At 42.9% G+C, this 16,353-nt stretch overlaps 1 protein-coding gene across 7 annotated transcripts in view; it reads right to left on the reverse strand.

Moving 5' to 3' along the window:
- The window catches only part of OSBPL6 (oxysterol binding protein like 6), a 93,192-nt gene that overhangs the window by 42,884 nt on the left and 33,955 nt on the right, over positions 1-16,353 (reverse strand). For all 7 annotated transcript variants that reach the window (XM_033167392.1, XM_033167384.1, XM_033167417.1 and 4 more), the window contains exons 2-4: positions 5,631-5,901; positions 3,478-3,573; positions 1,313-1,435 (exon numbers count right to left, since the gene is read on the reverse strand). In XM_033167392.1, coding sequence (XP_033023283.1) covers positions 1,313-1,435; positions 3,478-3,573; positions 5,631-5,732 — 321 coding nt within the window. In that variant the 5' untranslated portion in view covers positions 5,733-5,901. The remainder of the gene's footprint in view (positions 1-1,312; positions 1,436-3,477; positions 3,574-5,630; positions 5,902-16,353) is intronic.

Genomic DNA, 16,353 nt, shown 5'->3' on the forward strand with positions numbered 1-16,353 from the left:
AAATAAAATCTGGAATATGTAAAATATATCTAATGAAGGCAAATGTCTGTTCCTCGTGGTTACCAAATAACGAGCACACAGCAGAAACCATGCTGACAAGACATCTTGCTTTCATTCCATAGCCTGGATATGAGGACCCTCTTAGCCACTAAACTTTGTATGCCTTACAGCAGGGTTGAGGAACCTGGGGCTCAAGAGTTGAACACAGGACTGTGCCTTTTTATCTGGCTCTCAGGACTGTTTGCAGCCTACATGTCATCTCCTCCTCAGCCCTGCTCTACTCTCAACTCAAGTGCTTTCGTCTGGTTGGAACGTGTCCTTGAAATATGCTCTACCCCAGGCTTCCTCAACCTTGGCCCTCCAGATGTTTTTGGCCTACAACTCCTATGACACCCTAGCTAGCAGGACCAGTGGTCAGGGATGATGGGAATTGTAGTCTCAAACATCTGGAGGGCCAAGGTTGAGGAAGCCTGCTCTACCCACACCTCTGACTCCATCCACCACTGGAAGTCATGAAGAAATGCAGCTCTTGGGCTGAAGAAGGTAGCCCACCCATGTCTTACAAGCATGAAAAGCAGGCAACCCACCACCTAGAACACTGGCCTTGAAGTCCAAACTATAATGGAGATGACCTAACGGCAAGCAAAAGACCTGCATACGGCTCCCACTGTTACTTTCCCTCCTCTCTCTCTCTCTTTCTTAATGCCACCATGAGAGATTGTAATTAGGAGCAGTGCCCTCAAAAAAGAGAGAGTTTGTGTATGCTTAACCTTGTGCTCTCCGGCTGTTCTCCTCAAAATTTCCCCTTACCCAGTTGCTTTCCCCCTGCATAAAACAGCGGGGCACGATTTGAATGAAACAATAGCGAGAGTGGAAAGGGTCAAGCATATCCTCTCATTGTTTATCCCCTCACCACAGACTCATGAGGCTGTAAAAAACAGTGTTGGAAGAATGTCACACTGAATGTCTAGTTTGGTCCTTAAGCCATCCATTGAATTCATCAAGGGATTACCATTGCCCTGTTTTCTGGAGTTAAGTATCCTGACTAAACAATGCACATATGAGAAAAGTCAGATAAACTCTTAATAGCTTCCTAGCAATACCAGCAGGTGTCTCAGCTACGAGAACTGCAACTGTGTAATAACAATAACAATACAAAAGCCGATATAGCTAATAAGATAAATATGCAAATACAATCCTTTAGTGTGAAAACAGGGACTGGCTGATTGTGGAGCATATCAATCTGCCACATGTAATAACGACCCTTTCCTTTTCAATCTATAGTAATCTAAGATGTTTATGGATGCCTTACCTTGTGCCAACCTTTCAAAGGCCATTTCCTCTTCTTCAGCATGAACCCTTCATGTTTGTCTGGCTTCTGGACATTGGTCTGCCCAATTTTGAGGCCTTCTATAATTTCCCAGCTGTCTGGCTCCTGAAGGAAGAAGAGTGGAGGAAAAACACCAACAAATTCTGTGAGTTCAATATTATCTTGAAACACTTGCACTGTGTTGTACGAGCAGCGGCAAATTTGGGGGTCTCAAATTTCATTGGTGCCCTGTGTGGTGCCAAAATCCAGTGCCCTGTTGGTATATGCCAAAATAAACTTCAAACAAGTCTTTAAACAGGGCCTTGAAGCACATCCTTGAGGCGCGCCTAAAATATCAACTTAGCAACAAGAATTCTCCCCAGCAACAGATGTCTGGAGAGATGCAGTTGAGTGTGAGGCAGTCAAGGGTTGGTCATTCAGGCTGCCAGAATATGTGGAAGTCTGTGAACCTGTCTCTCTGGCCCGATGGCTGAAGGGAGCAGAGATCTGTATATAGTTCTGTTTCTTATTTTCTTATGCAGACCAGTAGCGTTGTGCAACTTGTAATGCAAATAATAAAGACTTTAGAGAAGAACTCCATGGGTGAGGTGTTTATTCCTGTCACAGGAATTCACCAAGAGAGGGCTGGACTGTGAAGACGCGGGAAGACTTTCTGAGTAAATCTGCTGCGACGAAGGAACCCCAAGAGTTGGAGCTCACACACTAACATGCCCCCCACTCCATTCTAAATCATAGTTGCAGCACCCCCAAGGCTGTGAGCCCAGTGTGACCATATTGGTCACATTCTCCTAAATCCACCTCTGGTACGAGCCATATCTTCAAACCATTATGGCTGCAACCCAATGTTCATTTCTATAAAAATAAGTCCCACTGAACTCAGTGAGACTTGACTTCTGAGGCCAGCTACCCAGCACTGTGTCAAGACCCATCAGCGATGTTATTTTCCCCAACTCTGCAAAGGGAACTCTTTCAAATCAGAGTGCATGGATCAGATGGAGTCAGAGCAGACTGGCTGGCTCAACTTTGGTGCCGTTTCATAAACTGTTCCGGTCTCACGCTGCTTTATAAATTACATGCCCTTTCTAGAAGCTCACAAGAAGGGAGAACAAGGGGTTCGTGTTAAAAGAACTCTGCATGTGCCTGCAAAGTCACTAGTCTGTTCTCAAAAGGCTTCACTGACAAAATTAGCCCTGAGATGCACTCTTTTCTCATGAGAAACAAAGGGTAAAAGCTTGGTTTTCTTCTTCAAAAAGAACATCATAATCTAATCTGCTAAAAAGCAGTTTTTTCATGAGGTTTGTTGGTCACATTCACACCATTCATTTAAAGCACATTTATAACACTTTAACAGGCATTGCTCCCCCCCCCAACCCTGGAAACTGCAGTTTACCCCACACACAAAGAGAGCACTATAATTCCCAGCACCCTTAACAAACTACAGTTCCCAGGATTCTGTAAATGAGGCCATGTGCTTTAAATGTATGGTAGGAAAACACACAGAAGCTGCTGGCACAAGTTTGTGGCTGAGCAGCAGTCACACAGGGTATTACTGCAAGCACTGGAACTGTCTTGTGGTCTTCAGATGAAGGGTGGTATATAAATTTCATAAATGAATATAAACTCATTGTGGAGGTATCCTCAACCTTCTCAGATGTAGGACCCACTTTTAACCTAAACATGCATTTGGGGACCCATTTCTTAATCGTTTACCACATATTTGCATGGTGGTAGTGCTCCTGTTGCGACCCACCTTGGATCAGGTTCCAACCCACTAGTGGGATGCAAACCATGAGTTTTGAAGACCAGAGAGCCAGTCCATTGGAATAGTGTTGTTTGGAGTTTTGGCGACAGCCATATCATAACATCAGTACTGTGCCTAAACTATCCTTCATTCTTTTAATTGTTACATATGACAAACCTTTTATTGTTACATACTTCAAAATAAAATCAAGGATTAAAAAACTGAAAGTGATCGATGAAGCAATCGAGAATTGATTGAAAGCTAACAATCTTCCATCCGCATATGTGATCAGTATTTACAAAATTACAATGATTAGTTATCTAAACAAACTAAACTGAATCAAGCCAATGTATTGAAAAAGTTTTGCACACCAAATTGTAGTACAGACACTGTGAACTTAACTTACTTTAGATACAGCTACTGGTTCATTTTCTAGCAACTGTTTGCCAAGTACCGGATCTGTGCTTCCAGAAGAAAAATTCCGCTCTAACACATGGCCACTCTAAAACAAAAAGAAGGGGAGTCAATTCTAAGCCACAGAAGGTGTATTTTCTGCATACAAACCAGAGACGAAAGGCTGGCATAGTTTATAGAAGAACACCCCATTCCTTGAAACAACTTACCAAATTTTCTTCCTCTGACCATTATGATTCAGAAATTTCTACCCTTCTGTATTTTACACTTTAATACCACCTTACGTGCAAATGAATGTCAGCAGTACCACATGTGTCTTGCTCTAATATTACCAATTTTAATCTATCTTTGGATAGGAAGGTGAGGTAGGAGTACGCTCAAACAAACTCTAAAAACCCAGAAATGTCATAGAGAGTTGGGTTTAGCTGCACTGTTTCATCTAATACCTTTACATTCAGCTGCCCTTTCTTCTAGGGAAGAATTGGGAGCTTATCTCCCCTCCTGCATGAGACAACACAGGGCTGGAGATAAGCAACTCTTCCTTTGCTCCCACCCAGCTTCCTGTTTCATTGTGATTGCCCAATCCGCAACTGTCTTGCGGCTAGTCAAGCAGTACCGTTGAAACAGGCGCAATGAAGAGGCATGTATTCTGTCGCTAATCTCTCTCCCCCCCACCCCCGTTTCTGTAGGAGGAAATTACATTCAGAAAATATGAGACTTAAAATTACAAGAAAGGAGAATTTTCTTCCTTGTAATTTACAAACAGAAGGGGAAATATAGGAGGGGAAAGTATATAACAAAGCCAACTGTCACCCATGGGCATTAAAGCGCACCTACCCAAGTCTTCTGCCCTCCCAATGACTTATTTATCCCTGTTCCCCATTGGGGCTGCGAATTCCACCCTCGTTAAAGAGATAAAACCCCAGGTGAATGTAGCTGGTGGGGGAAGTCATGGGCAAGGTGAATTTGCAAGGGGAAATCAGCAGAAAAGTCGAGCGCATCTCTTTTGTTTTTGCTGCTCTCCGAAGTCTCCTCATCCTCCACTTGTTGGCAAACACTTGGGTGTGGTCATGTGTTGCCAACATAGGGAGGAATTCAATGTGGCAGTCTTCAGATCATTCCATAAGTGCAAGAATCCCACCACCCCCTTCCCTGCCCCGGAACCAGTGTGCAATTCTCCCAACCCCCCGCAGAGCAAATTTTGGGGGCACAAGGGATGCACAGGGGCTTCCGCTGCCAGGACTCATTAGTTGAGCCCAGGGGCGTCGCAGGGGGGGGGCGGAGGGGGCGGGGGGCCCCCGGGTAGCGCCCCTGCTGGGGGTGACCCATGGGGGGCTGCCCCGCCCACTGGGCTTTTTTTCTACAATTTTTTTTAAAATTCTTTTTAGGCTATTTTCGGCACTGCCGGGGTGGAGCCGCAGGGGCCGCCAGCGAGTCGGGGGGTCACCCCCCTCGCTGGCCGCTCCTGCGGCTCTGCCCCGGCAGCACCCAAAATAGCCCCCGCCCTCCAGCGGCTTTTCGCGGGCTGCAGAGGCTCCAAAAGCCTGCGCCCGGCACCCCCCGGGGGCAGGGCGTCGCCGTGTGTGCGTGCGTCATGACGCACACGCCGCGATGCCCCGCCCCCGGGGATGCCGGGCGGGAGCTTGGGGAGCGTTTTTGGGCTGCAAAGAGTCCTGAAGCCGCTGCTGTAGCACCCCCTTTGTGCTACAGCAGCGGCTTCAGGACTCTTTGCAGCCCAAAAACGCTCCAAAAGCCCCCACCCGTCATGACGCACGCGTGCAGGGCGACGCCCCGCCCCCAGGGGTGCCTCTTGGCTTCCCGCCCCGGGCAGCCAAGGGGCTAGGAACGCCCCTGGTTGAGCCCCAGCCATTACATCCAGTTCTGCTCTAATAGTAGGTTGTAAACAGACTTTCCTATGTACAGAAGCACACCTGGCATTCACCTTCTTCACCAAATCCCAGGCATATTTCTATTTTCTTAAGCAGCAGCAGAAAGCAGAAGATTACAGGGTCCGTAGGGGATTTTTATTGATGTTACAAAGAAAGCTTTTGTAGGTTGACCTCCAAGCGTTGCTGTCGCGATGAAGAAATTAAAGTGAAATGGCATCTTGAATGCAAATAAATAGTATAGCATTCTTTCACTTACCTGCCTGCTGTCCCGCTGGGAGGATGAAGAAGAAGAGGCACTTTTATGAGATGGTGTAGAGGTTTTGTGAGCAGGAGATATACCTTTCTCCTCTGAACTCATTGCTGCAGCTAGATTCTGGTGGTCTTCTTTGACAACTAAGACCACATTGATCTCCTTTCAGTCTTTCATACAGGGAGGGAGCCAAAATATTTTCAGCATTTTTTTCTATTTCACAGAGTGTCCATTACATGCAAGGGTAAGAGGAATCCAAAAGGCATCCAAGCCAGACCTTTAACAAGAAGGAAATGAAGATGAAGAGCATATGCTTACAATTAGATATTTATTTATCATATATAGAGAGGTAAAGGACCCCTGGACGGTTCAGTCCAGTCAAAGGCGACTATGGGGTGCGGCACTCATCTAGCTTTCAAGCTGAGGGAGTCAGGGTTTGTCCACAGACAGCTTTCCGGGTCATGTGGCCAGCATGACTAAACTGCTTCTGGCGCAACGGAACACCGTGGCGGAAGCCAGAGCGCAAGGAAATGTTGTTTACCTCCCCGCCACAGCTACCTATTTATCTACTTGCACTGCTGTGCTTTCGAACTGCTAGGTTGGCAGGAACTGGGACAAAGCAGCGGAGCTCACCCCGTCGTGGGGATTTGAAATGCCAACCTTCCAATCGGCAAGCCCAAGATATTTGATTCCTAGCTAAATTCAAATATAACATAAAGTGGGCGGAATGCCCCCCCAAGCAGGATTTTGTTTTCATTTACTGAGCGATACACACACACACACACACACACACACACACAATCTTGCTCAGTAAATGCAAACAAAACAAAATACTGCTGGGGGGGGGGAATTCCACCCACTTTAGGTTATATCTGAATTTACCTTGGAATCTCTTAGGTCTTATCTACCAAACTACTAAAAAGCACTAGAACCCAGCAAAATGTGAAGCAAATGGTTTATATGAAAAATAAAGATGCAAATCCATTGCTAAATATCAGAAGCTTGCTGGGTTGTTTTTTCCCCACGAGGTGCCCATAAAATATTTTCTAAAGGATAAGTTTTGGTGAAAGCAAATGTAATTCTATGGCAGAGGCAATTTCCGTTCTGCTATGCAAGATTTCCAGCTAGTACTTTCACGAATGGCAGAACACAATTCCTTCTTACATGGTATCAGTTCTCTCTTGCCTGCTTTCTCAAGTGCAAATTTACTGTGCAGCAGAAATTGTTCACAATCAGCTTTCCCTACCCATTACGCACACCGCCACAGCTTTGTTTAGAAATATATGCAGACATATAGCAAACATCATAAATGTTTAAATAACACGTAGGAAGCCCAGTATGTATGTTCATCTTTTCCACACACAAATGCCACGGATATGGTTGTTACCATCCAATGTGGCTATCTGCCTTACATTCATAACGCACTTTGGAACTTACATTGAGCAACAAAACTGTGTTTCGTCCGGGAATAAGGAAGTATGGTAATTGCTGTGACAATTTACAAAAGGAGGTTAGTCCTAAACACTCTGGCTTTGATCCCAAGACGACATGAAAGGAACCAGGCAGAGGGCCTTCTCGGCAGTGGCACCCGCCCTGTGGAATGCCCTCCCTTCAGATGTCAAGGAAATAAACAACTAAATGACTTTTAGAAGACATCTGAAGGCAGCCCTATTTAGGGAAGTTTTTCATGTTTGATCTTTTATTGTGTTTTTAATATTCTGTTGGGAGCCACCCAGAGAGGCTGGAGGGGCCTGGCCAGATGGGTGGGGTATAAGTAATAAATTCTTCTTCTTCTTCTTCTTCTTTTTCTTTTTCTTCTTCTTCTTCTTCTTCTTCTTCCTCCTCCTCCTCCTCCTCCTCCTCCTCCCCACTGTTGAAAAGGTAAGCCACTTTTTCAACCTGACTAAACTCTGTAAGTAGCAGCCACTTGTGTGCCAAACACCAAAAGAAAAAGGAAAGGAAAACAGTACTGAGAGTCATTCTCAACCCACATTCCCCCAACACTGGTGCTGTCACACTATCAAAGAAATCTTGCGGATTTTAATTAAATCTGCATTGTAGTGCAAATTAACACTTAAGAGAGAAAAAACCCATAATTTGCTGAAGAGTAGGGGGAGGGGGAGCAAGAAGATACCAGCAAGTGGAATCAAACAGTTCATTTCTTTATTGAAGGAATACGGTATACATGAATCTGCTAAGAACTACAGTGGTACCTCTGGTTACGAACTTCATTCGTTCTGGAGGTCCGTCCTTAAGCTGAAACCGCTCTTATCCTGAGGCGTGCTTTCACTAATGGAGCCTCCCACTGCATGCGTGCCTCTGGCGCACGATTTCCGTTCGCATCCTGGGGCAAAGTTCGCAACCAGGAGCAGCTACTTCCAGGTTAGTGGAGTTCATAACCCGAAGCATTCATAACCAGAAGCATTCGTAACCAGATTTACCACTGTAGTGGCAGTTAGGAGAGGATAGTTTTAAACCCTTCCTATGAGATGCTTAGGGGAACTAGCATTGATAGCCCAACAGACAATCAGAGTTGGCTGAAAAATAAATCTCTCCAGATCCCCCAAAACCAGCAACTTTGTTCCTCAGCTCCAAAAGTAGTGGGTTATGTTGTTGTTGTGCAAAAACAACTCCCAAAGGTGGGCAAATTCTCAGAACTCCTGGGTGTTGGGGTAGCTAGCCATTAATGACAAGATGGCGGAGAGCCTCTCCTTTCCTCTCTCTTAAAAATAAAAGAAAGTTTCACCACTTCTTCAAGTGGGAGCTAGGCTGCCCTCATCAGCTTAGGAGGCATCTCCTTTTAATTCAGTGCAGAATGTTCCATGGGAATTATGGTACATCATGAGATGAGGCTCTTAATCCCAGGGTTGTGAATTTGAGCCCCACGTTGGGCAGAAGATTCCTGTATTGCAAGGGGTTGGACTAGATGACCCTTGTGGCTCCTTCCAAGTCTACACTTCTAGGATTCTATGAAACAGAGTGTTGTTTTCCATGATCCAAGCAAACTCCCTGCCCTATTGACTGCCAGCTGTTCTGTGGTTGCAATGCCCGCCTACAAGTATATGGGAAAATACTGCATTGTGTTTACATAAATTCATAAAAATGTGTGGGATTGTATTCATAATGTATAACTATACCACCTAAGAAACCTGCCACAAAGGTCCTAAACGGGGTTTCTCCAGCTGTTTTTGGAATACAATTAGCATCATTCCTGACCAATGGTCCTGCTAGCTAGGGATGATGGGAGTTGTAGTCAACAACAGCTGGAGACCCAGGTTTGGGAAACCCTGCTCTAAAATAAAATTTGTTATTTCAAGATGCACAAGTCCTCTTGTTTTAGCACAAATTTAAAAATCAGTTACAATCTTCAAAATAGCTGCACCTTTAAAGGTTTGGCATATCACAACGAAAGAGTGAAATAATAAATTTAGTTCACTGAGCTGCACTCAAGAGCTTATTCAAGGGATAGAAGGGAAAGGCTTTCAGGTATTTATGGCGAACAGAGGACATTAAAAAAAAAACCTTGCCAACTAGACCTTGGGTAAATGGAAATCTAATGGGTTTTTGAAACATCTGAGCTCCCTTCAGTTAATTCATGTGGAAAATTTAATACAGTATTTATATTTAGCACTGGTCATGTGGATGTGTGTGTCGGATATATATATATAGAGAGAAAGAGATCTGACACTTGGGTCTGTGCCCTGCACTTTTTATAAAGTATGTCACTGCTAGATCCAAGCAAGGTAATAACCAATTGTTTCACAGAAAAGCAAGAGAAATGGGTTGCTAGATTTGTTTAGTGAACAACACTATGTGTGGAAATAACTAAAACAAGGCAGCCCGTGCAGTTTGGTCTGAAGCTCAACATCAAAAAACTAAGATCATGGCCACTGGTCCCATCACTTCCTGGTATCTGAAGAAGTGTCCATGCACACGAAAGCTCATACCAAGAACACACTCAGTTGGTCTCTAAGGTGCTACTGGAAAGAATTTTTAATTTTGTTTCGACTATGGCAGACCAACACGGCTACCCACCTGTAACTGGCAAATAGAAGGGGAGGAAATGAAGGCAGTGAAATATTTTACTTTCTTGGGCTCCATGATCATTGCAGATGGTGACAGCAGTCATGAAATTAAAAGGCGCCTGCTTCTTCGGAGGAAATGACAAACCTAGACAGCATCTTAAAAAGCAGAGACATCACCTTGCCGACAAAGATCCGTATAGTTAAAGCTATGGTTTTCCCAGTAGTAATGTATGGAAGTGAGAGCTGGACTATAAAAAAGACTGATCGCCGAAGAATTGATGCTTTTGAATTATGGTACTGGAGGAGACTCTTGAAAGTCCCATGGACTGCAAAAAGATCAAACTTATCCATCCTTAAAGAAATCAGCCCCGAGTGCCCACTGGAAGGGCAGATCCTGAAGTTGAGGCTCCAGTACTTTGGCCACCTCATGAGAAGAGAAGACTCCCTAGAAAAGACCCTGGTGTTGGGAAAGATGGAGGGCACAAGGAGAAGGGGACGACAGAGGATGAGATGGTTGGACAGTGTTCTCGAAGCGACTAGCCTGAGTTTGGCCAAACTGCGGGAGGCAGTGAAAGATAGGCATGCCTGGTGTGCTCTGCTCCATGGGGTCACGAAGAGTCGGACATGACTGAACGACTGAACAACAACAACAATTGTTAGCAGTACCCTGGCACCCAGATTACTCAATTTACATGCATTTAGGATGGAGGGTAGCAATGAACCTTAGCTATGGTCATATGCTTCCTTTGACAGTAAGCAGCTGTCCAAAGTAAGCGTATAAGACAGGGATGGGGAACCTGTGGTCCTCCATACAGTTTTGGACTCCAGCACCACTGAGGGCCACAGGTTCCTCATCCCTGGTATAAGGAAACACTGGTAATAGAATCAATAGTCTTGATCCACACTTAGTCATGCTTAGCATAGATCCAATGAAACCAATGTGAAGTAAGCTAGCCATGACTAGTTAAGCATTGGTTTCAGTGTGTCTACTTTAAGCACAACTATGTCTGGCTCCAACACAGACATTGACAGCTTGTTCTATCTTCCATTTTATAAAGTTCCTCTATTTCTTGACATGGATGCGAATTGGGCCTTCCACACCCAAACCCAACACTAACCAACGGCTAACACTGGTTCAGGGAAGAAATATGTGTGCTCATGAATTGTATGAACTTTGGGAATATAATTTAAAGCCTAGGAAAGGGGCATAATTTATTAAATTGTTAAATTGTACTAATCTTGAAAACGCACTATTTTCTTTGCTGCAGGCCAACACATACAATCAATCAACCAACCAACCAACCGCCGTTTCTATAGTATAATGCAGAACTCAGTAATGTGTGTGCTGACCTTTTCTCGAGCAGTAAAATATCAATTTTGTTTTTGTCACAGTCAGAAGCAATTAGGTTATAAGTTCTGCAAATTCAAAAGTGTGATTAAAAACAATGCAGCTCAAAAATGCAGCAAAACACATGATATTTAATAACATGCATATGGGAAACAAGCAATTTCTATTTACAAAACAACCCCTAATACAAGATCAACCACCTCAGCATGTAAAACTAGCTCCAGGGGACAATTTTTGGATTACCGGTACACTCCGTTTTCCAACGCAACATGAGAAAATTAAAGACTGCGGCACCGAAAGCAGGGGTAAACAAGAGAGTGTCCTCCAGATTTTGTTAGATTTAATTTATCATCTCGTTAAATTTAACAATCAATACTCCATCCAGTCTATTTTAGCTAAAATCAACACACATTTTCCATTACAGTAATAACAACAGTTAGCATAATATATGATATTCCCATAGGTATTTGGTTGGCCACTCTGAGAACCAGATGCTGGGCTAGCTGGGAATTTTGTCTGACCCAGCAGGGCGCATCTTGTGTTATTATTATTGTAAAATAGATTTAATGATAATAAGGAAATGACAGAGGCCTTCAGAAGTGGGTAAAGGAAGTAGGTGAGTGAAAGAAGGGGGCAATGAGCAAGGGGGGGCGCTGTTCAAAAATAATTTAGGGGGCACATAGATAGGAAAGGCTTTGTGCTACTTAGGCTACAGAAGAAGTGAAGGAGGCATAGCGTGCAGAACATTCAAGATTTTGATGTCACACAGTCCTATTTTCTGTATAACTGCTCACATAAGCTATTTCTATGCCGCAGTCAAGAGATGTCATAGTCACCTAGTTAACTGTGGAACATATTAGTAAAGAACAGAAATAAAAATCTCTGCTAATATTTAGATTTAATTAGGCCAGCCTGGCAAAAAAATGGCTTATAAAAGTCAAGCACAGTGTGAAATTCCAGCAGCCTATCAAATTCTATTGGGAAAGGCAAGCTATGCAAAGTTACAAATATCACCGTGGAAGCCGTGTAAAATACCTATTTTTCTTGCAATTTAATGTACTTTTCCAGGTGGCATCAAGAGTTTTATCTCGACACTTCGTAGATAAATGGGTCAAATGCTCCTATCTAATACCTGTAGCTGCCTTTTTGCACATTCCCTACTTCATAAAATATTGTACTGTGGGACAGATCATATAGTCACTGACGAGAATTAGTGGGGTTTTTATTTTGGTATAGTAGTAAACTGTATTGTATTGAGTTCACTTTGTGTTTGCTTTCCCCAACTATCCATTCCCCATATATTCTGTAAGAATGATTTTTTCTTATGCCTGTTTCAAAATGCAGGCATAGTATTATTATTATTATTGTAGAATCCTGCTAGCTTCAAATTTCTAAAGCTTAAGACTGAATTCATCAATGATGACCTCAAATAGATGGTGGAGGTCAAACAACAGATAATCATATTCTGGTGACAGGAGGTCACCATGACATCTGCCTTCCCTATTTGTCGTTTGCCTACATGATTGAGCACACTTTCCTACCCCTTTAGATGCTCTGAAGCATCTATGGTAATTAGGAGCGTTCCAATGCGTTTAAATTGCCGATTTAGATGATCATTTTGAAAGGAGTCTCCATTTCTGTTTCAGTTCTGCATCATATTCTTCGTTATGAATCTTGACTCAAGATCGTTGCAGCTACTAATTTTTTTTGTCCTTTTTTCCCTGCAGTTGCCTGAGCATTGTCATTCAAAGGAACAGCATCACAGCCGTGCAAGCAATAAATACATGTGGCGATGTCAGGCTAGGGCAGCTGTGCATGGAAAAGGCATGCACACACTACCATTCCCCATGCCTCAAAGCATTTTCTACTGAAATACAAAAGGAAACCCGCACTGCAAACACTTCTGAAGTGCATCTTGATGCTTCACGTCTGCAGAAGCTGAGAAGCCAGAGTGGTATTATATAGCAAATCATTCTTATACAACAAAATAATCTCAATCAGTGACGACATCATCATCACCTTTACAATAATGAAGAATCCTAATCAACTGGGAATGTATGCCCTGGATGAGCTAAATCATAATTTGCTTTATGGCTTTTCTCATACAGTATTACTCATAAGCCTGCAATTCCTCCTATGTCTGTCATATTGATGGGTGGTGGGTGGGAGTCAATCTAAAACCTTCATTTCCCTGGTGGTTGTAAATTTCTAATTTCCTGCTTAGAACGGCAATGGTCACATATCCCTGCCCGCACTATTGCGTTTTCTTCTTTTTCAGGTTTACCCCAATAATAGCCTTGCAGTCCAAATACATTATGGCTCCTCTCAGTGTTCTGTTTAGCCTAGCAGAAATGTCCCTGCAAAGTGTCTCCTTGCACTTGTGCCAGCTTTAAATTTCAGAACAGTGCAGAGCATTCTCAATTACGTCAATCTGTATTCCATACAGAGGCAGCACGGCCACTGCTGCTGCCTCCTCTCCCACATTTTCTCTGTTGCCTTCTTTTCTTTCATCCTCACAGACACTGTATTTTGCTTCTGTGCAGATTCATCACATTTAGTGGTTCAGAAACTAGCTCCCACCTTCTCAAAAATCACAAACTTTTACGAGTCATGCAAGAATGCCAGAATGAGACCCCGGCATAAAGCAAAGTTCATTAGGGGTATAAATAACCCCTAATGAATGTTGCATGCTAGTGCAAACTAAGAATTCTCCTGAAGCTGTACAATAGTACATAAGCAGAGAGGGATTTAATTTACACCATCTTTCATAGAATCATAGAATTGTAGAGTTGGAATGGGACCTGAGGATCACTTTAACGTCTTTCATGTAAAACAAAATCAAATGTTCAGAAACGGACAGAATTAAGGCAAAATCATTAATTTTTGGAGCAATCTTTCACACACACACACAGTATTATAAATATAGGCCTGCAAAAATTTGAGAGGCCTGTTCAAGTTATTTCCACCCCAATCAAAACAAGCAGTCACTAATCTCATCTAGAAATGTTTTTGTACTTTGGCTAGGTTTCCTGCTGAATAGCTTATACTGGTGTTCTTCAGCTGTGACCTGTGCAAAACAGATTCTGCTGTGCAAAACCTTATATAATAACTAGCCATCATGCAGCTTAACTTGCTTTTAATGACATAGTGGGCAAATGTATATACAGTAGCTACTGAATGACATATGTCTTGCTCAGAGCTGGTATTTTCAAAGGTGTACAGCAGGATATTTCCAGAAAGGTTTGCTCTCTACTGTTTTTAAAATGTTGGTATTGTCACCTTAGATTAACAGAGAGCCTTTCCCTACAGTTATCCAAAAAAACAACTAATTTTAAAAACAGACTGTAGTCAGGACTTGCAAACTCCGACCCTGAACAAAATTTGCAGCGCCCACTTTCAGTTTACAAACATACATACAATAAAGCCGTCCAGCGCCCCTTTACAACAATGATGGTAATATGAAATTTAGAGCTTTCTCTGCAGATAACATGTTATTTGATTCACTATTTACCCAGTGCTAGAAACTGAGATATGAAAGCTAGGAAAGCTAGGCACTTTAAACCTAGGTCAGTGTTTTTCAACCTTTTTTGGGCAAAGGCACACTTGTTTCATGAAAAAAATCACGAGGCACACCACCATTAGAAAATGTTAAAAAATTTAACTCTGTGCCTATATTGACTATATATAAAGTAATTCTCTTGAATTTTTCAATTTTTCCCACGGCACACCAGGCAACATCTCGCGGCACACTAGTGTGCCGCGGAACAGTGGTTGAAAAACACTGACCTAGGTTATGCGTGCAACAACGGAATGTCTAGGGGCACTTTTAAAAAACAACAACAAGAATACAAAGCTGAAAATGAATCAACTGCAGCTAAAATCTTATGTTCATTTTTTACATTATCTAGTCCTCATCTGAAGACTTCAGAAAACAAAGCCATGCTTCTTCACCTGCCTGCCCCCTAATATTCTTAAGAGGGTCCCTTCTGCAGTCTTCAGAGAGTGGCTGGAAGTGGGGAGGCAGAAAAAGTCCTCCTTTCTGCACACAAGGCCTGGATTCTCCCTACACCCCCTTCCCTTCATATAAATATATCTTTTTGGCACCACAGTTAACACATATTAAAGGCCTATTACAAATTGATGGCAGAGACACCCACCTTGAATGTCCAGTTCACAAACCTAAGACTTAATGGTTCCTCAATGAACTGACTCCAAAATTTGTTTTGATTTTAGGCATCACCATGAGAGTCTTAGATAGAGAGCACTTTAACATGCAATACTTAAGCCATCGTAAACTAACTGGCTAGTATATTTCACATTAAAAGCAAGTAAAAGTATATTAAACAAGGCAACTAAAACCTTAAAAAAAACCATGTTGGGTTTAAAAGAAAAGAAAGTTTTCAGGTCCCCAATCCACACACGTTTTACTTGGGAGGAAGTCCCATTGAACTTGGTTAGGATTTACTTCCAAGAACAGTGGCAATTTTAATCTGAAATCTTAGGTGCAGTACTGCGCCCAGAGCTCAGAAACTGCTCGCCTTTATGAAATTCCCTGTCGCAAAACGCACCTAGAACAACGGGAGTTTCGAACACTGTATTTACCAAATATAAAAAATATACACATAGGAAAAGGTAAAGGTAAAGGACCCCTGGAAGGTTAAGTCCAGGCAAAGGCAACTATGGGGTGTGGCGTTCATATCACTTTTCAGGCTGAGGGAGCCGCCATTTGTCCACAGACAGCTTTCTGGGCCATATGGTCAGCATGACTAAACCGCTTCTGGTGCAATGGAATACCGGGACAGGTGCCAGAGCACACAGAAATGCCATTTACCTTCCCGCCACAGTGGTATCTGTTTATCTACTTGCACTGGTATGCTTTTGAGCTGCAAGGTTGGCAGAAGCTGGGACAGAGCAACGGGAGCTCACCACCGTCGCGCAGATTCAAACCACCGACCTTCTGATTGGCAAGCCCAATTTTGCTCTGATTATTCCTCTACAAAGTTATCACGTGAGGACTGTCCAATGTAAACTTCAGAAAACCTTAAACTGAAAGAATGAATTTCCTTTTTCTATTTAACCTAGATGTGGATTTCAGAACCACAACACAATCTCCCCCCCCCCTTTTTTTTTAAAGCGACAACTCAAAGCTTTAGTTATATTCAAATCAGTTTTAGATAGTGCCATTATTTTGCCTGCAGTATTGGAAGTAGATGGATGAAGAGTTCAGGGCAGCCGACATCTTGTATTAGCATAAACATAAAATGTTCACTTTAACAGAACAGAAAAGAAGTGGGTTACCAATTTGCTAATATGGATATGTGCACTACTCAGGACACAGAGGAAAAAACTCTGACTT

This window comes from Lacerta agilis, chromosome 1 (genome assembly GCF_009819535.1).
Source record: "Lacerta agilis isolate rLacAgi1 chromosome 1, rLacAgi1.pri, whole genome shotgun sequence".
NCBI classification, from domain to species: domain Eukaryota; kingdom Metazoa; phylum Chordata; class Lepidosauria; order Squamata; family Lacertidae; genus Lacerta; species Lacerta agilis.